Raw genomic sequence first — 22751 nt, forward strand, 5'->3', positions numbered from 1 at the left:
TGACATTACACAGTGATTGTCACTTTCCAAACAGAAAGGAAGTTATGGGTAGTGGTTCGCACAGAATTATCAGTTTACAATCGAGAATAAAAGACGAAACCATGACACCGATGAATGTAAGTAAGACCTTTATATATAAACAAGTTAATGGAGATTAAGTACGGTATCGAACACTGATCTCAGGAAAACTGCGACCAAACATAAAATAGCAAATGTGAATGAGTAATTTATAGTACAAAATGAAAGAATTTGCAAAAAAATATGTTGTGTTTGCATCATTAATAAACATCCCAAAGTTGGCCAAAAGTTCTAACTTGAGTTAAGCGTACTTTGTATGGTCTAACCTAACAAACACTAACGAAATGTCGAAGACGATCGTATTATTACCGTTATTGATAACCTTGACTGAGTTTGTATTAGTTGACATTTGTGCATGCTGTACAGATAGCATCAATATATCGCTAACACTGATATCCAGTTCGTGAATTCCAAATAAAACGAAACGCTTATCCTGAATTCCACTGTTAGACTCAAATCCATAAATTCTACTAAAGACCGCAACAAATTTCACTTCCCCGTTTCATTAGTACGATTCCGACTGAGTTTTCTTCAGTATCTTAACGTCTTATTATTACTCATCAGTGGTTTTCTCATTAAAATTAATCATTATACAGTCACGAGTTAGCACCATGATGCTGTGTATCCACTACAAACCTGGAACCACTTTGATCCTAGTTAGTTGGAACTAATATTTTACCAGTTGAATTCATGAGTCGAACTAAGCTAAACCACCATTGGAAACCTGGAAGAAATGGATTATCATATGCTTACCAGTGACTAGATTCAAGATGGACTTCTTGGAGCACAAATGAGAAGCCGTGACCAGTAGAGTCCAATCCCTGTTTGGTGGAGACAGTTATCCACCTCAAACAATGAGCGAAGTGTTGCACAAAATCATGGATCGATTAAAGTTAGACATTAACACTGTTGAATGCCGGCTTAGTTGTCTAGAGGTTGTGTTTGCGCTCGAGTACCTCATGCGAGATCTTGGACCGTACTAGTGAGGAGTCCCATACTAGAACGGAACGGCCGTCCAGTTTAATTATGGTCTAGCTTACATTGATTCATGAATTCAACCATTAAAAATTACTACAATCTCTACAAATCCCCATTCTGATAATATTTTACCATCATTGACTACTCATTGTGAACCAGATGACTAGCTAGTGAATATAAACAGGAAATATTAATTTAAGCTAGTCAAAAACGCAATATGTAATACAATGTACTATACTGCAGCATTTCGATTATCATCAGCTACGGATAATTATCAATCATATTGATCACCTACATTCAAAGAGATTAAATCAAAAATCAATATTTTGGTATTTATCTAGTATAGTAGAGAATTTATAAAATGTTTAGAAAGAAATCCAAGAATTTACCAATTTATGAAAACGAATCACATTATAAAGCCAATATAACTGGAAATCTAAAAAATCCCGATCATCATTTTTCATATGACTCGAGTATTTCAAGTGAAAACTTGATGTTTAATAAAAAGTTAACTGGCAAATCTAATCAAAATAAAGTTTTAAGTTTAATTCACAAAATGAATATATTCTCACGTAATAGGCGAACTATCAACAGAAAAGTCAATTATAATGAATATATTGATTCAGTTCAATTTGATATACCTAATGATGAGTCTATGGAAGAAAATGGATCACTTAACTTGAGTCTTTCTCCAACGCATAAATCAGAATTCGATAGTAGAAACACTTCTCCTATTTATTGTGATCGAAAATCTGAACAGCATTGTAACTCTAAAGTCACTAGACTATCCACAAAATCTATATCAAAAACAGATTCACAAAAGAATGATCCACTCCACACGGATATATACGCGCATGATAATAGCATATATGGGTGTACAACTATAAGTGAATCATCTGGATTTAAAGAACAACAAGGTGCAATTTCATCCTCATTACCATTCACAATCCCGGATCCAACTGCTTACAGAGATTTAGATAATGCTAGTCCTGAAACTATTGCGCTATGTCGTCGTCATTCATGTCACTTTTGCTTCTATGTTTATTTTCCATCATCAACTGTGAGTTATATATATATATATATCTTTCATGTGACTATTTGTTAATCTTACATTATAGTCTACTTTAATGTATTTTTAACCACTGAGCTAGTATTTTCAAATGCCTCTCGAATTTAAAACAGCAGGGTAATATCATCATTGTTCATCTACTATGTGACTTTAGAATTAATTACCATTCTAAATACAGTACTATATATATCTGACAAACTAGGAAAGATAGGCTACACTGTAAAATTAAAGGTAGGTATCAACTGAAGGGATGTATTTATATCATAAAAGCAACATTACAATCTTAAACTAAGTGTTTTACAATCGATAGTAAAGTGTATTTAGATCAGATTAACTTTGAAAGGTATCAATATCCACAAGTTGTATTCACACATTAAGTCTTTTTCTAACCATCTCTATAAATTTGAATTAAGTCAATAAATTTCTCTATGGAAAGAGTGTTCTATATGATCTTATTATAAAAATACACTGTTGATAGGAATATATACATATATTATTTTGCTAGAATATCACTCATCATTGGGACTACTTCAACTTGAATAAACTATATGATTTATGGTACAAGAATTTCATCGGTATGCTTAAGAAATGTCAAGGATAGGGTTTAGTAGTATTATGCACCCTACTTTTTATTTTTACGTAGAAATAATTTATGGAGTTACTAAATAATTGTTTGAACTTGCGCAAGCTAGTACCTATCTAACGTTAATAGTTTAACGAGCAATGCGTTTGGTGTTTTATATGAAAGGCCCCAGGTTCGAGTTCTAAAATGAACCTTATTACTGGGATGTGTGTACATTCAGTTGACGAGCCCTGAATGGTACGAAACGCGTCCTGGGTTCCATTGCTAGCAACCACCCACCTTTACCTAACAATGTTTTTTGAACTGTATAAGCAAATGTTTGTTGGAATTCATTAACAGGATGGCTAATCACTCAGCTGATATGCATATTTGTTTTAGAAACCTCGAATGGTTTACAATTCCATACTTTTATTCCTTATGCTTCTGGCATACTTCCATCTTTCTCTCCCTTTTCTGTAATTGTGATGTGAATCAATCTCCGATAATGCCAAGTTATTGTCTTATTGTATTCAGTTAGCTAGTTTATTAACGTAAATATAGGACTTTTTGGTCTATTGATTGAAAAAAGAAACTGTGGTATAAAAACTATAGTCTCAGTTTAAAATTATGTTAGGTTCCGATAAGCATAATGAATGGTAACTTTGGGATCCATTTATGGACCAATACTGAACGTATATTTTTATCGTATAATTGTTAAATAACTAAACTATTCATATTCTTCTTATTATAAGCTTTACTTTGACCTATGAACCATTGTTATACGTCTTACCATTCTTGAATTATGCCCTGTCTGTTAGTCCCACATTTGGCCAAATTTTGTACAAATGTTATTTTCTATTTTATGGTACGTTGCGGTCTGTTTGATTGGTATATATACTGAGTATGTTTGAAATATATGATTCATATCACAGAGGCTGAAATTAGTGTTCTGGACTTAACTGGTTGGACTAGGCGGACAGCAGGACCAATCCGGACTCTAGGCTGCTCATACGGGTTTACGAGTCATTGATCCGATCGATAAGTCACTGCTCTCTGATTGGCGGTATCGTTACATTATACATTAACAGTGCACACAGGTCACAAGTTATAGCAAACTGTCAATAATCAAAATACTTCTGGTTGCTCTGGACAAGATTATTGTATTGAGATTATTAGATTGCCTAAGAAATCAATGTCAAAAACAGATTCATATAACCACATACTATAAGCCAACTCACTCCATACAGGTCTTAGCTGGAACTCTAAGATTTCATGCAAACAATATGTGCGTCATTTACTCGATCTCACTTAGTCAATATGGAGAACCGGTGTACCTTACTTTCTGTGTATCTGGGATTTTCAGTACTACTTCTCTTGGCCTCACTTGTATAGCATGAAGTTTAAAAGCAAAGCAGGCTTTTTTTGGACAGGTTTCCAATAGACATAAGTTCATGAAGACGTTAGCAACTGAACTGAGCCATGTAAGTGGGTGGAAACTACCTAAAACTGTTATAATTTTTACTACTCTTATATTTGTCTTGATAATTTGGTCTCAATTCATCAAAATTATCCCTACTATCAAATGAATTGATTTAAAGATAGCACAAATGAAAGAAATTTATGCACTGCATAGCTTTTAGCAATCTAATGATTCAAATTTAAACTGTGTACAAGAGCAACATCTCTAATGTCACGACCCACTTTTTGGTCTGAACCTCTTTCCTAATGAGTATAATTTCTAATTCTAGTTTTTTTTTTAGAACTATTAATCAGTTATTATTGCATTATTCAATTATTCTTTTCTTTAAATTCATCAGGTAGACAATCATCTTTAAAGTGTATTCATCTTACTTTTTTGTTCATTAGCCTGTAGCTAACAATGTAGTGAACGAAATCTCACGTATGATATATTAATTTACTATTATATTCAAAAGTTTAAATCATGAGTCAATTGAAGCTAGACCGCCATGGAAAACCTGGAAGCACTGGATGGCTGTTTCGTTCTATTGTGGGACTCCTCAGCAGTGCGCGTCCATCTCGCCCCCCGCAAGATTCGAACCCGGGACCTATCGGTCTTGCGCGTGAGCAATTAACCTCTAGACCACTGAGATGACATCCAGCATCCATTGTCTTCAGTGAGCTGATATCTCACAACAAACCTGGTTGAACTCCACTGGTCACTGCTTCTCACTAGAACTACAGGAAATGTCTCTTGAAGTCAGTCACTAGTGAGCAGATGGAGATTTTACGAATTTCAATAGTTGAAATCATGATTCAATTGAAGCTCACTGAAGTCAATGGTGTACGGTGGCGAAATTTCGTGGATTGGTTGAAGTTAGACATTAACACCGTTGGATGCTGGTTCAGTAGTCGAGTGCTCGCGCGTGAAACCAGTAGGTCCTGGGCTCGAATCTTGCGGGGAGCGAGATCGTGCATGCGCACTGCTGAGGAGTCCCACAATAGGACGAAACGGCCGTCCAGTGCTTCCAGGTTTTCCATGGTGGTCTAGCTTCAATTGACTTATGATTTCAACTATTGAAATTTCTAAAATCTCCACAAAACCCCTTCTGATTTTATATTCAAAATCACACAGTCTGTTTGTAAAATATGAAAATCATGCATTAAATACATCATTTGCACATCATTCTTCAGTTGTACTTTACATACTCCATTATTCTTCTAATTCTGTTGTTAATCCTATTGCACTCCGTTTTCCTTCGTGTTCTCTTCATTTCATTCTTCTGTTGATAAACATTCCACTTTCTATTCCTGTTACATATTACTTATATCTGTCCATATACGAGGTGCAAACTATACAAAAATTTCTTTTCATATTGAATTATTCCTAACAATTTATGACGCAACATTTTTTGTTTGTTTTTTCCAACAGCATACCGTATATTATGTTATACTAGTTCATTTATAAGTATACATCTTCAATAAATTGTATTGTCCATAAGGAAATTTCCCCTACCAAATAGTCTTTAATATGTTTGCTTTTTTCTGCATTTTGTTTTTAATCTTCTCATTCTCTAGGTAGATGATTGTTTATTACCATTTCGAAGAAAACATTTCCAAGATAAATTTTCACAATTAAAACATTCACAATATATTAATGAAATTAAACAAACTAAATATGCACAAAATATATTTTCTGATCGTCGTATTCATTCAATTGAAAAACAATCTGGTACCCAAATACATTTAAGTGAACTTTATTCAAGTATAATATGTATTAAAGGTATACCATGTCGACGTTTAACTATAGCAGGTCCATCATTTGTTAATATTTGTTGTGCATTAAATTTATTAGAAAATTTATTACCAAATATTATTAAAGGTGCTATTTTTCCATATCGATTACCAGAAGGTTTATCAACACGTTTTCCATCTGGTTCAAGATTAAGTTCAATGTGTCAATGGAATTATGTAAGAGATAATGTTTCAACTTTGTTCAAATCATAATTAAATGATAAAGATTAAATGGGTATCAGTGTGTGTGTGTGTGTGTATGTATGGTTTTAACAAGCAATACTCAAAATTACTAATATTCAATTAGTAAAAGTGTAAGTTATGTTGTTATGTTTTTTTTTGAATATCAAGGAAAGAAATGTAATGCCTGTTTAATTTTATAAAAATCATTAATTTCACTTCTAAAACTTGTTTGTTATCACTTCTTGACATCACTTAAACAAGAGGAAGGTTGATTATTAATACAGTGGTCTTGAATGCTGTTAGAGGTTCGACGATGGTTATCACTTCTCCGTTGTCCACATCGTTAAAGGGTTCTTCTGGAGATACCTGAGAAGGAAGTTGGATTAGAGGTGGTCTTAGTGACCTGAGAGCGTGACAGCAATGCTCAAGGGACAACTGCTTGAGGTCGGTCACACACGACCTTTTTATGGGTAGTTTTTGTGTTAGCTCTGTACTTGTTGAGACCTTACCGCCGAAGACGGATATCCGTGGGATAATGTGAGTTGTGCATTTATAGGGTCGACCTCTTCTAACCCGACCTCTCCTTGTGGGAAGGCAGCATCGCTGCTATGCTGGTTGTCTGAAGAAAACACCTTACTGCCGTCACACCCATGTACAGTCAGCAGTACGACTTCGCCCGCTTCGGACCTTGGATTTGCTGCTTTTAGTCCTTCCGCTCCTCAACCGACCTGTCTGGCATGTTAGGACCTTGAGAAATGATCGTTCCAGCCAGTATAGCTCGATTGGCTCATCACGAGAGGCAAGCCCAACCACCACATCAAGGTAGCCTGAACTCCGATTACCACGACGCGCAGTGTTGACTAGTGTAGGGGATGGTTGGAAGAAAGTTAGGGACGGCCAAACCAAGACGTGGCATCAGTGCTTGAAGCCACTAACTTCTAGCCTTGGCCATGTTGGTGGATTCAGACTACTTGGTTGGGGTCCGCGTCATTATCGTAACCAATGTTTGTAGACTCTATGTGACATGGCTCAGGATCGATCACAATGGCATAGGTGTATACACTCTTTGTCTTCCCTTAAACTATGAGATTAAAATCCCTTCATATCTTTCTTTCTACGTACTAATTCTTTCTTCCTGTACTATACCCTTATATGCAATCTTTCTTTTGTATATTACCACCATTGAATTAACTACTTCTATGAATTGGGTGTTCATCTTACTGTGCTAATGTGGTATGGAAACTTGGACCGATAAATATATGTGCCTAGTTCTACCTTGTAGATGAATGACTGACAATCTCAATCTGAAAAATACACCTTATCAGGTCAAATATCGTTATTATTAAAACTCAATAACCTAACTGATCATATTAAGTCATTGAAAGGACGTTAGAAAAAAGAAAATTAAGAATTATTTCAGTACTCATGTATGATAATTATAGGACTAATCTACTACAGAAGTCAATCCTTGATTTGATCACACTTATAAAAATCAACATGCGTCAATAACCTTTTCGTAAGTTTTCGTAATGTAATAAGAATTTATTTTGATAAATTTCCTTTCGTTTCACTTTAGTGGTTAGTCTTATTATTTCCCGTTATAAAAACAATAATAATAATATTGACAGGAAAAAATTCTGATTTTAACATTGTTGAGAAGTCCCGAACTAGAACGAAACGACTGTTCATTGCTTCCAGGTTTTCAGCAGTAGTCTAACATTGGGCATTTCGTGATCTCAACACAAATTATTCCAGTTTACGATTCACCCATTCTGTAATTCTCACTGATCATGATTGATCTGTGAACATAATTCAAACTTTAATTGTTCTGAGATAAATTTCTATTGTATTAAATAGTGAAAATCTAGATTTCAGAACTATATTAGGTTTACTTCAGATTGTATATGCATTTCGCTGGTGAGTATGAAGAAATGCGATAGTTGTGTTTACAATTTAATGTTTGACCGATTAGATGGTTGTTGGGAAGTATTCGACAGAACATTCTGAACCTAGACTTCGTACTTTTCCGCTTTGATCGGCAAGCTTTACCTGTTATCTTCAGGGAATTGATACATCCTGGTGTATTCGGTCTCTTGTCAATCAGCCCCACAGTTAGAGACGTTACTTTCTAGGTTCAGGGTTTCTTTTTGACTATCTCCAACCACCCCATGTTTCAACATGGCGCGCGTGATATCAAGTCATTTAGACTAGTGACCTTAATACAAGTTAATCGATAGAATCTGATCAGTACTAAGAAGAACCTGACATACATGATATTGACCACCATTCAGTTATGAATCGGTTGTAAATGTTTTAGACTTTATTTATACTATGTGTGAAAATCAATTAGATAATTATGACTTTGAATAAACTACAAAACAACACTTTCAGATCCTAGCCACTGGCTATGCAGATATAGAGTATAGGTTAGCACACTGGTAGGTTGAAAGAAGGCTAAGCTCAGCTGAACGAATGTATGATATTAATGCATGTAGAAATAATCCACGTCAGAAGGGGCAGATCACCTGGTAGCACCTTGTGTAACAATCATAATCAGTAGTTTGAGGACTTTAGTGAAATGGTTGAGAATTGATCTTAGTTGTTCGGAGGTATTCACTCGTTATCTTACCTTAGATCCTCACTTTTCACATCGTTGCATCCCCACCAGTTCGTGATTTTATTCATTCTGCTAGAATTATATTCTCAATGTTTACGTTTCCATTGTTATTATTATTATTTCAACTACTTGTATTCTCATTTTGTCAGTTTACCCTTATGGTTGTGTTGGAGTTGTGGAGTAGTAAAGCATTTACTTTGTTCCCTTTACTGAGAAAATACTAGTACACAAATGGTACGTCCTACAGTTAACAGTAATCGGAAAAACAATTTCATGCCTTAGTATTATACGAAAGTCTCGTTGAGCTAAAGCATCATCATTGATGGCAATTTATTAAACTTGGCTTTCTATAAATTAAATACACTATAAAACTGGACATTAAAAATAGTTCACAGGTAATCTTGTACTCAAAAGTGTTGCGTAATGCCAAGATTTAGCACTAGTGAATAAGATGTTTAATAAACCTTCATTGGCGTAGATGTAATATCCATTATCAAAAAACGGTCATGACCTTGTAGTTATGCTAATTTTTTTTCAAATACTTATGTTTTCCTTAAACCATTTACTAAAGACTATTACGTGTTTACAAGATTGATGACTATTACGGTGTGCATTCATAAAATAATGATGTACTCTAGAATAGTGTTACTTCTGATCATGTATTTCAATTACAATTCGTGCTTTATATCATTGACATTTCTATGGTAGATGTTCAGTTAGAATAATTTATGAATCAAATCTTTTTAGATAATGTTTATTTTCATTATTATCTAATTGTGTAATCAAAAGCACAGATTTATTTAAACTTATAAGGTCAAACATCATTGATAGAGAGGATGAGAAAAAGTAACCATCTATGAAATTTAAAACTTTTATGAACAAAAATGCAATAAACAGAGATGATGATGGCCAGGAGTAGAATTTATGACGTGCGTTCCGTCTTATTTGGTACACATCAGCTGAATGTGACTGAAACTCAGTTGATGTTCACTCCGGGACATGAACCAAGTTCCGGCTGCTTCAAATGTCATAACATTATCCACTTAGCTGCTGATTTCAGATAGCCACTATCTTGTGCAATGAGGTAAAGTTGAACTTATTTTTGTATTGGTTGTTTGAATGTTCCTATTGATGTTTAGGACTGCAATTGATCAGTCAACATCATATCTGCTTATGCCAATAGGAGACTGATCAATTGCAAACCTAAACATCAATTGGAAAATTCAAACAACCAATACAAAAATGAACTAAAAATACAATAAATTATCATAAATTAAATGTTTGACTAGATTAGGAAGAATTATAACACCCAGTTTTATTGATAACAAGTAATGGAGGGTTACGGTAGGCTACAAATCTTCTAACGAGTTTTCCAAAAAGTAAGCTATCTTATGACTACATTTTACAGATAATAATAATAATGATAATTTATATTATTATTATCATCATCTGATGTTGAAGATGATAACTTATCTAATCAGTTTAAAGCTTTCAAGCGCCCCATAATTTTAAATAATTGTTTAACAGATCAGTCATTCATCTACAAGGTAGAACTAGGCACATATATTTATCGGTCCAAGTTTCCATACCACATTAGCACAGTAAGATGAACACCCAATTCATAGAAGTAGTTAATTCAATGGTGGTAATATACAAAAGAAAGATTGCATATAAGGGTATAGTACAGGAAGAAAGAATTAGTACGTAGAAAGAAAGATATGAAGGGATTTTAATCTCATAGTTTAAGGGAAGACAAAGAGTGTATACACCTATGCCATTGTGATCGATCCTGAGCCATGTCACATAGAGTCTACAAACATTGGTTACGATAATGACGCGGACCCCAACCAAGTAGTCTGAATCCACCAACATGGCCAAGGCTAGAAGTTAGTGGCTTCAAGCACTGATGCCACGTCTTGGTTTGGCCGTCCCTAACTTTCTTCCAACCATCCCCTACACTAGTCAACACTGCGCGTCGTGGTAATCGGAGTTCAGGCTACCTTGATGTGGTGGTTGGGCTTGCCTCTCGTGATGAGCCAATCGAGCTATACTGGCTGGAACGATCATTTCTCAAGGTCCTAACATGCCAGACAGGTCGGTTGAGGAGCGGAAGGACTAAAAGCAGCAAATCCAAGGTCCGAAGCGGGCGAAGTCGTACTGCTGACTGATATTTTTTAATATAACAGGCAATTAGAAATTTAAAATGTTCAAACTGGTATATTATATAAAACAGTTAGTCCCTTTGATAATTTTCGATAATGTGATAAGAAGACGAAGATTATCACAACTATATGATGATATATTGGCGCAATACATTTCAAACAATATAATCACACATGTACTTGTTAAGAACATCCATCCTCCTCTATTGCTAAACATATAATCGAAACAGACCATAAGGTTGATCTTACCTCTGCTTTTGTAGTGTTGTATAAAAGTGTAAAAGGGCGTGTACCAAGATTTATTGAAACCTTAGCCATACAAAAATTCAAACCCCCTTTGTGTATTCAAAAACTGTTTGTTCTCACCTTAAACCCACCCTGGTAATATTGACTTATTATCTAGGGTGATTAGGTGTCAAATTGTGTTCACATTATTATTATAATATCCACAAAACCCGTCTGATATTAATCAGCATATGCCCACTAGTGACTGGCTCCACGAGGTATATCCTGGAGTTCTAGTGAGAAGTAGTGACCAGTGGAGTTCAACCAGGTCTGTTGTAAGATAGTAACTCACTGAAGACAACGGTGGATGTGTCACTCAATTTCGTGGACTAGTTGAAGTTAGACATAAACACCCTTGGATGCCGGTTCAGTGGTTGAGTGCTCGCGCGTGAAACCAGTAGGTCCTGGGTTCGAATCTCACAGGGGGAGAGGTCGTGGATGCACACTGCTGAGGAGTCCCACAATAGGACGAAACGGTCGTCCAGTGCTTCCAGGTCTCCCATGGTGGTCTAGCTTCAACTAACTCATGATCTTAATCATTGAAATTACTATAATATCCACAAAACTCATCTGATATTATTATTATTATTATTATTATCTCTCATTATTATTCTTGTCTCCTCTTACCCCATTCCCAGTCTAGTTGACCTTTTATTTTTTTATATATAAATGTTCTTAACACGTATATGTGTAATGCTTTCTATTATATTTACATATTTTTAGATTTATGAGCAAATGTCAAATTATTACTAATGGAAGACTGAGATTAAGACAAATTTTATGCATAAATAATCTGTATACACCTTAGACACTATTTAATTGTGATCTAAGTTGTTCATCTTTTTTCTCACATAACATTTAACTCATTCAATTCATTTTTATTTAATTCTCATTCACTTGTTACATGTGAACTTAAAATTATAAAAATTTTGTTTTATTATCAAGATTTTTTTGCTTGAATACAATGTATATTGAATGATTTTTTGAATTATAATGAAAATAAATTGCAGAAGGAAACAAAAAAGCATGATGTAACTATGTTACATGTGATTATGATGTCACGTTTAATATTTGAAGTAAGAAAACAATTTATCTATCTATTGGATATTCAAGATAAAAAAACATCTAATAATTATCAAGAGCGAATATGTAAAGAAAAGAAAAAAAAAGAAAGAAACTTGGTAATAAACTTAAGTTATATTTCACTGGTTGAAATCATGAGTCAATTGAAGCTAGACCACCATGGAAAACCTGGAAGCACTGGACGGCCGTTTCGTCCTGGTATGGGACTCCTCAGCAGCGCGCCGTCCAGTGCTTCCAGGTTTTCCATGGTGGTCTAGCTTCAATTGACTCATGATTTCAACCAGTGAAATTTCTAAAAAAATCTCTACAAAACGCATTCTGATAATATTAAATTATATTGATAAGTATATTAATGCAAATGAAAAATACAATGACTTGTATTCATTTTGAAGGGAAAATAAAACTTAAATATTATTTTGTTTATAAACCATTTGTAAGGTGGAGAAATATCAATGTCCATTGTGAATTACTTAGAGATTTTACATGAACTTTAATATCTAGTTAAAGAAGCTCTGTTATGTTATGTAGATTCTTCTAACTGACATAATTATAAAACATGATTTTAAGTGTAAAATACAAATCATGTTAAAGATATATGTATTTCATGTATTTAATAATTAGTGGACATACCGTAGGAGTGGTGGATGTATGTAATGCTGACATTGGCGTAGGCAATGATCATTGAGCGGTATGACTCAGTTTATAGATTCAAGTAAACAATAAAATATAAGTTTGTACATAGATAATATACACATATATACCCATAGAAAAGTACAGTACAAGAGATGAATGACTACTTCTGTGAGAATTAATACAATATTTTTAACAACAGTAGGTGCATGGGGTTAGCGTCCCCATCCCGTAGAAAACTAACTCGCTAAAAAACGCTTACCAGAAAAAATAATTCAAACCATTTTAACTCTGCCCTGAGAGTTAGAAGGTCTTCATTTAGAAGAATTATGACGCTTCATGGTGAAAGCCGAATTCCTTCGGAAGCCACGAGGCCGATGCCCCTTCTAACAACCAGAGCAAAAATTTTTATAGGTACATGGAACGTTAGAACAATGTGGGAAACCGGGAAGACCAGCCAAATAGCAACGGAAATGAGGAGATACAACTTGGCAGTACTGGGAATCAGCGAAACCCACTGGACTCAAGCTGGACAGAAAAGGCTAGCTACGGGAGAGATGCTGCTATACTCCGGTCACGAAGAGGAAAATGCTCTACACACACAGGGAGTTGCTCTAATGCTGTCCAAAGTAGCACGAAATGCACTTGTAGGATGGGAATCCCACGGATCCAGAATCATCAAAGCATCATTCAAAACAAAGAAGGAGGGGATCTTAATGAATATTATCCAATGTTATGCACCCACCAATGATAGCAACGACGACATTAAAGATCAATTCTACGAGCGGCTGCAGTCAATCATAGAGAAATGCTCAAGAAAGGACCTCACCATTCTGATGGGAGATCTAAATGCCAAGGTCGGAATAGACAACACTGGATATGAAGATATTATGGGACGACATGGACTGGGAGAGAGGAACGAAAATAGAGAAAGATTTGCAAATTTGTGTGCATTCAACAAATTAGTCATAGGAGGCACAATATTTCCACACAAACGTATACACAAGGCTACATGGATCTCACCGGACCACACTACAGAGAACCAAATAGACCATATTTGCATCAAAAAAATTCCGAAGGACAATGGAAGATGTGAGAACCAGGAGAGGAGCTGACGTAGCTTCAGATCACCACCTAGTTGTAGCCAATTTAAAACTGAAGCTAAAAAAGAACTGGACAAGTGGACAAACAGCAATACAAAGGTTCAATACAGCCTTCCTTCGAGATACTGACAAACTCAATGAATTCAAGATAGCTCTCAACAACAGATTCCAAGCCTTTCAAGATCTACTGAAGGAAGAAGAAACTACCATGGAGGACAACTGGAAAGGCATCAAAGAAACATTGACTTCAACGTGTCAAGAGGTTCTGGGCCTAAAGAAACACCATCACAAGGAATGGATCTCTATAGAAACACTGGACAAGATCAAAGAAAGGAAGAACAAGAAGACAGCAATTAACAACAGCCGAACACGAGCAGAGAAAGTCCAAGCACAAGCTGAATACATAGAAGCAAACAAGCAAGTGAAGAGGAGCATTAGAGCCGACAGGAAGAAATACGTGGAAGAATTAGCAACGACGGCAGAAAAAGCTGCTAGAGAAGGAAATATGAAACAGCTCTACGATACAACGAAGAAGCTATCAGGGAAATACAGTAAACCAGAGAGGCCGGTCAAAGACAAAGAAGGCAAGCCAATCACTGAAATTCAACAACAGCGAAACAGATGGGTAGAATACTTCGAGGAACTCCTGAATAGGCCGGCTCCAATGAATCCACCGAACATCGAAGCAGCACACACAGATCTTCCTATAGATGTCAACCCACCAACGACGGAAGAAATTAGAATGGCCGTCAGACAAATCAAGAACGGGAAAGCAGCAGGACCCGACAACATACCAGCTGAAGCACTGAAATCAGACGTCGAAGCAACCACAAGCATGCTTTACCCTCTATTCAAAAAGATTTGGGAGGAGGAACAAGTGCCGATGGACTGGAAAGAAGGACACCTCATCAAGATTCCAAAGAAAGGAGATCTGAGCAAATGTGAAAACTACAGAGGCATTACACTACTGTCAATACCAGGGAAAGTCTTCAACAGGGTGTTGCTGAACCGGATGAAGGATGCAGTAGATGCCCAACTTCGAGATCAACAAGCTGGATTCCGAAAGGATCGGTCGTGCACAGACCAAATTGCAACACTACGGATCATCGTCGAACAATCAGTTGAGTGGAACTCGTCACTATACATCAACTTCATTGATTATGAAAAGGCATTCGACAGTGTAGATAGGAGGACATTATGGAAACTTCTTCGACACTACGGAGTTCCTGAGAAGATTGTCAATATTATCCGGAACTCATACGACAGACTACAGTGCAAAGTAGTGCATGGAGGACAGCTGACAGATGCATTCCAAGTAAGGACCGGAGTCAGACAAGGCTGTTTACTCTCTCCCTTCCTCTTTCTTCTGGTGGTCGACTGGATTATGAAGACCTCGACATCTGAAGGAAAACACGGAATACAATGGACAGCTCAGAACCAATTAGACGATCTGGACTTCGCAGATGACCTAGCCCTCCTATCACGTACACGTGAACAGATTCAGATAAAGACAGCCAATGTAGCAGCAGTCTCTGCATCAGTAGGCCTCAGCATACACAAAGGGAAAACCAAGGTCCTCAAATTCAAAGCGGAGAACAGCAATCCAATCACCCTTGATGGCGAAACTCTGGAAGATGTAGAGTCCTTCACATATCTGGGAAGCATCGTCGATAGACATGGAGGTTCAGATGCAGACGTAAAGGCGAGGATTGGCAAAGCAAGGGCCGCATTCCTACAATTGAAGAACATATGGAACTCAAAACAACTTTCAACCAATATCAAAGTGAGAATCTTCAATACGAACGTCAAGGCAATTCTACTGTATGGAGCTGAAACTTGGAGAACTACAACAACCACAATCAAGAAAGTACAAGTATTTATAAATAGCTGTCTACGCAAGATACTCAACATCCATTGGCCGGATACCATCAGCAATAGCCTTGTGTGGGAGAGAACAAACCAACTTCCAGCTGAAGAGGAAATTAGGAAAAGACGATGGAAATGGATAGGACATACATTACGCAAATCGTCAAACTGCATCACGAGGCAAGCTCTAACTTGGAATCCTGAAGGGAAGCGGAAAAGAGGAAGGCCAAAGAACACATTACGTCGGATAATAGAAGCAGGTATGAAAAGGATGAATTACAACTGGAAGGAGCTGGAAAGGATTGCCCAGGACAGGGTTGGATGGAGAATGCTGGTGAGCGACCTATGCTCCTTCACGAGGAGTAACAGGTGTAAGTAAGTAAGGTGCAAAAAAATACACTTAGAGATACAGGATAATTAAATAACTAATTTAACTAGAATGTTGAATTTACAATTCATGAAAGGACATATGACATAAGAAAGTAATAGTAATTGTTAAATAGCCTTGTGGACCATTAACTTATGGGATCTCGGTCGATGATTGTGGAATGGTATGACACCTTAGCTTACGTCGACGACATATGTATATATATATGATAATAACAATAATGGTATGGTTTTTCATGAATCAGTACAACAAACAATATGACGCGAAAAATCAGACGTTGTGTGTGAAACTGAAATGTCTCTAAGCAAGACCAAAATAGATTTACTATGTATGTGGAGAGCGAAAAAATTGTCAGTCACTTTAAGTGATTAATGTCAACAACAAAATGGGATATTGAGCCTATAATTTAAATATAAAAAATAAGATGCAATCATAGAGGATGGATGCATGGATAAAAAAATAAAACATTGGCATCAGTAGTTTAAGATAATGCTTAATACAAAATCTGAAACTCCATCTATAATGTACGCATGAGACAGATAATTAAACTTCAGAAGGTTAGCAGGGCAGGACTTTGATGAAATAAAAGATGATTACTAATAAGTTTTACAAACATGAATAAATAAAGAATGATTAGGTTTAAACATGTTTCAAGAAGCCACATATTAGTGAACATCACTGATAAGTAATTAGTGGCTTTTTATGCAGATAACACCACATTTTCGTGTGTAAGACAAGAATACTCAAATAGTTGAATAACGAAATCTTATTGAACGATATGTGGAGTTATGTATGACAAGCTTATTTTGTAGGAAGTTTTTAATGTTATTTGTATTTATTCTGTTAGTTTTTCATAGCCTGTACATTTACCATTAAATGATTGTACGTGTTGTTTAAGTGTATGACCTTAAACACACTTTCTTCCGTCGTGTTACACACATAGCATGACACACGTTGTTACCTACTGACAAATACACTGCTATATACACACACAACACACCTCTTGTTCTCCATTTGCTCGTGGTTATGTTAACTGAACTCCAAACCAACTACCGTCTACATTTATAGACTACAACCAAATTATACCATATTCTACGTTTGGTTATATCACTGGAAGGACATCAATCTCATTGGAATCTTCAATCATCTATAATTGTGAATTTTTGGTGCCAAACTCAACCGGAACACGCACAAACCTGCTGAATTAAGTGACGTCTCTAATTTTTGTTGTGTTTATAACGTTTAATTGGTATATATTGACATTACTATTTGTACTTAGTAACTCTGTTATCATTTTTGAGTTCATATATTATTTGGTCCACCACGTGTTTACAATTTCTGAAGTGTTGACAACTTCTCGACATTGTTAGGTTCTCGGCTACTATTTCGCTCCTGTTTTATTTAACATTTTGAATTCTAGCTGCTATCTTGAGTCTTTATTTTGATTGATTCCATTTTACTTAACTCACTGGACCTGTTCCAATAGGGGTAGATGTTTGATCTAACTGTTCGGAAAATGTGTTATATCGAACGGTTAACAGCGCATTTTAAAGCTATTTAATTTGCGATTTTTTGCCCTTGTTTATTTAGAGCATTGTTGAAGTTATTGAGACTGTGTAGAATTATGGTCTACTTCGTTATTAGTACTGCCCTAATAATGGACTTAATCCTAAAATTGTAGATTTGTCATTATGTAACTGCCTACTCTATAAGATCTTACTTGGAAGTTACATCATTGTTCACACCAACTCATCGCATCGTAACGACTAATATATGATGAGCAACACATTTAGGCTAGAGATAGAACAATATACTTAATATCGATAAAAGATTATGTTACAACATTCAAGAGTGGCCACGCCTCAAGGCCGAGCCATGCCGTCCTACCAATTCGAATTAATTCAACTCCTTTTACCCGCGTTCTCGATCGTCGGGTTATTCTCCGCGTCAAATAATGAATATCTGCTTTCCCAGTTGTCTCGTGTTCAGCTTTGAGGATTGTATTGTTAGGGCCCGATGCCACTACAACTGTACCTACTGGAGAAAGTACGTTCACATAGAATCTGTTTATATTTGTAATCGTATTTATCCATTCATTCGTGTGCACAGCCTCGTGCAGTTTTTCACGTAACCGCAAAGAATTCATCATCTATAACAATCCCTTTCGATCTACCCGAATACGGTGCGTCATCGTATTTTTTCTCACTTCTTTCAAAATGTCACAAATATTAGTTGATTCTGATGCAGGTAACGAAATCTATTCCAAAAATAAATTCGATTTTTTAGACGGGCTACGAAATTGGGCCGAATATCATGATGCCCTATGACGTTTTAAGAGTTAACACCCCTAAATGAGTCCAGTGAATTTAAGTTGCCTCGTGCAGGCATATCGGCACTAATAATGGACCAGATAACGATTGAGAACTGTGAAATGCAGACCAGATGTTGGGCATTTCTCAATGTGTAGTGCGAAATTAGGAAATCGCCGTCTCAAAGTAAACAAATGTTGTGCTTAATGGTTAAGTGAAGAGACATTTCTCTCTCAGATATGCTACACACAATTTTGACGTGGACTCAGCTTCTTAGGAAACAGTGCCGTCAGTCTGATATCATTATTCTCCTGGTGTGAAAGCACGGCACCCATGGCTGACTGCGACGTATGAGTGCTAAAAATCAAAGTTCCGTCATTTGAGTTAGTAACTACGAGTTTGGCCGCTGAGAGGCATTTTTATTTTTGTGAAACAACATGAAGTTTTTGACTTATCCTTCCACTCAATTTGCTAGAAATTGAAAAATAAAAGGACGATGAGGAACTGAACGATGATAAAAGTTAACCATTCCCAATAAGAACAATTTTTCCAATGCATGTGGTACTTGAAATTATTCAATAGCTTCACATTTTCCCTTGGAATTTCAGTTCCTAGTGTACTGATACTATGGCTCATAATTTCTAGATTTTCAACATTTAACACACATTCATACGGTTTTGCCATTAAACCGAATAGCTAAAAACGTCTAGGTATTTGATGTTGGTAATTTACTTGTGTATTCAGCGAATTACAATATACATTGACTCACCACTGCTAATTATGTCAGCTACAGTAGAATTAAGAGTATCTGTGGTGGACCAAATAATATATGAACTCAAAAATGATAACAGAGTTACTAAGTACAAATAGTAATGTCAATATATACCAATTAAACGTTATAAACACAACAAAAATTAGAGACGTCACTTAATTCAGCAGGTTTGTGCGTGTTCCGGTTGAGTTTGGCACCAAAAATTCACAATTATAGATGATTGAAGATTCCAATGAGATTGATGTCCTTCCAGTGATATAACTAAACGTAGAATATGGTATAATTTGGTTGTAGTCTATAAATGTAGACGGTAGTTGGTTTGAAGTTCAGTTTTATGAGTCATCCTGTAGGTTCAGTGCATGCAGAGCTTGCTCTTCTTCTAAAGCATTTATTCTTGGTCGCCCTGCGATAGAAAGAAAAACAGGATCTACTAACAACATCATACATGACGATTTTAACACCGTTATAGTGGTGTAGAGACGGTGGCTTGTTGCCTTGTGTCTGTTTGATTCACTAAAACAAAGCATCAACATCCGTAATGTACTTGTGATCAACGTTCAAGATATTATTAAGAATAATATGTAATAATTGTAATTTCATCTTCAAAAGTTTAAAAATGCACTGGTGATCCTGATATTGTTCACCGGCAACTTTTAACGAATGTTCATGAATGCAATAAACTTACAATTTTTGACGCCATGGCATTGATTTTTAGCTTTAATCGGGATAATACATCTTGGTTAATGACAGGGAGAAAAAGCAATTTATAGTCATCCCTAGGAAATGGCTGCTGAACAACGGACTGTTTGTATTAATTTGCTTGTAGGTCTTCTGTGTTCACTTTTTCGAAGTGCAACTTGTTTAGAGAAAGAAATAACGCATGGCATGGAGACTGCAAACCAGGCTTTTTTGCACGACGCAAGAGATAAAGTCAATGAGCGTGGATGGCCATCCAAAGAAAAGGTGAGCTAAATGCACTTTAGGTCTTTCATTAAATACCGGTTCTTGTTTTGATATTAAATTGTGATGAACATCCTGAAACAATTATTTCTTTTCTATCTTGTTTTCAGCTGGCTTCATAAGTGTTAACAGACGTAACTGTAAGTTTTTTCATTCCGTTTATTTTCAATATTGTTATACTGTTGGTACGTCACCAATCTTTTACATGATATTTAGGATTTATAAGTTGAATGCCTGACATGACATTTGTTTGCCTACTAAAGAGTACCTTTTTTCTTTTTATAGAACACAGTGAATGAAAGTTCAACATAAATTTAATGTAGTTATTAAAAACACGAGCAATTGTTAAGAATTGGAAGTTGTTTATTAATATGTAATTTACACTTTTTAAACTTTAATAAACATTTTCATTTATAACACATCAGTCTTTTAATTACGGCAATACTGATATACAGCGACAGACCGGTTCTTGTTACCAACTATGTTTCAATTGCTTTGGGACTGCGTTCCCTTTGCAAAGTTAACAGAAAAAATGAAATGAATGCCCGAAAACGTCTGGGTACTTATCATTAAATCGTCAGGCTTCCTTGAAGTTTTCCGAATACGGTATTTGCGATAGTCGGAAATCGTGCGAAATATCCGCAACAAACGATAAACTGTCGGGGTTCGATCACACAACGTAGATGCGTTTCCTCAAAGTTGTCGAAAACTTTTGTGTTTTATCAATCAATATAGACAGATTCTGGGGAAATTTTGGGGTCCTTGTGCCATTTCCCCAAAATTCTCTATAGCGACTTTCCCAAAATAAGGAGGTTGGGTTCCCCATGATAGGCGAACAAGCAGGGACTCTGGTGTATTTTCCCGTTATTTCTATTTTCTTTTCTAACACATTTTCCATTTTGTTGGTTGCTTGGGCTTTCACAACTCCTGATGCCTGTTTCGATCAGGTTCATATGGATTTGGTAGGATCTTTACCAGATTCAAATAGGCGCTCTGCTTAAAGTGTGTAAACAGTTTCACTTGATGGCCATAAGCAATGCCTATCGAGGACATTACTGCTGAATCAGCGGCCCGTTCCTTCGTCAAACGGTGAGTGGAAAACTTCGGCTACCCTTCAACCGTCACAACAGACCGTGGACTCCAGTTCGAATTTGGACTTCTTCCTTGTCGTATAACACTATCAGGCATCATACGATTCTGAAAGACTCACCGCAACTAACCTCTTTGGAAGATTTGACCAGAGGTTGAGACGTGTTCCTAGATTTGGCTCACCAGTTGTAGTGTGGCGTCGAGTCGTTGTTGATTGTCACCACTACAGGAAGACTACGTGCCAGTTAACCAATAAGATCCCCGTAAGCCAAATATCAGAAGGCTGTTGATGGCTGTAGTGGAGATATATTTGTTGGCGATCTCGTGGTATCGAAAGAAAACCGAGATCGTGCCGAAGGAGTACAAGTGTGGTCACTGAGCGTAACCGAATTCGCGCAAGGTCACAATCAACGGAAGAAAGAATGTCTGTAGTACAGTTGAACAAACAAGTACGGTAAAACAATCCCTGGTACAATTGGTTGTAATGATAATAATTGTTTCCATTACACCAATCGCGTTCTCTTGATAAAAGTAATTCACTCCAATGTCATCATCAATGTCGAAGACCTACACAACCACTTATTCTAGGGACTTATTTACAGCTTCCCACACCTTGGTTACTTATGTTCTCTCCGGTATCTTTTGGCTGACTTATCGAACTAATATCCAGCATCTTCGATTTGTCATCTTGAAGAGACAATTTCCTTTTGCAACGTATACCTTGGAATTATAGTCCATGATACAACTTACAAGCAACAGTTTTTAAACCTCTGACTACCAGTTGAGCGATAAATTCATGTAACTAATTCACGATCGCCTTCCTGAACTGTTATACCTCTGTCCTTTAATATAGTCCGCTAAATACGGCTGTTACTAGAAACCGACAGTGACGAACAGAAAACCATCGACGTCACTGACAAGCTTCCTGTTTTAAACCAATGACGCTTTGAACAGTGAAATCAGATGACGGTGCACTGATTGTACTACTAATGTATGATTACAATTATCGATAAAAACTGCGTTGCTTGTCTGAAAAACTATCAGTCAGGTGTCAGCGACGTTAATTTCAATACAGCACAATGGAACACTATAAAATAGTCACTTATTAGTTTTTGTAAATCAACTTGCACCCACACAACCTACGCGTCATTATTAGGCACATCAATAAATCCGAGATTTCTAGATTCATTATTTTACACTAGTTTCCGACCGTCTATTATCTCCTGCTTTCAATTTACCCTACAGCTTATCAGTACCTCGAAGATTCTTATCGATTTCGTGATGGCCCCTGGAGCGTAATACTGCCATCGATTTAAGTAGACATCTAGTTTAGTGGGAGAGTATTATAGGGACAGAGAAGAGTCA

The 22751-nt window shown here is 36.3% G+C and overlaps 1 protein-coding gene across 1 annotated transcript; it reads left to right on the forward strand.

Annotated features, from left to right (window-relative positions):
* Nucleotides 1-15: 15 nt before the first annotated feature.
* MS3_00002728 (uncharacterized protein) lies at nucleotides 16-12165 on the forward strand. The gene is made up of 4 exons (XM_051210349.1): nucleotides 16-116; nucleotides 1636-2116; nucleotides 5724-6253; nucleotides 11910-12165. Coding segments are annotated over exons 1-3 (912 nt in total). The 5' UTR covers nucleotides 16-114; the 3' UTR covers nucleotides 6153-6253; nucleotides 11910-12165.
* Nucleotides 12166-22751: the final 10586 nt, after the last annotated feature.

Source organism: Schistosoma haematobium, chromosome ZW (assembly GCF_000699445.3).
Source record: "Schistosoma haematobium chromosome ZW, whole genome shotgun sequence".
NCBI classification, from domain to species: domain Eukaryota; kingdom Metazoa; phylum Platyhelminthes; class Trematoda; order Strigeidida; family Schistosomatidae; genus Schistosoma; species Schistosoma haematobium.

Excerpts from the sequence above, each read along its gene's own strand:
- MS3_00002728 (XM_051210349.1), top strand. Across the intron at positions 2,117-5,723 it reads TTTATTTTCCATCATCAACT|GTAGATGATTGTTTATTACC; the intron begins GTGAGTTATATA and ends CTCATTCTCTAG.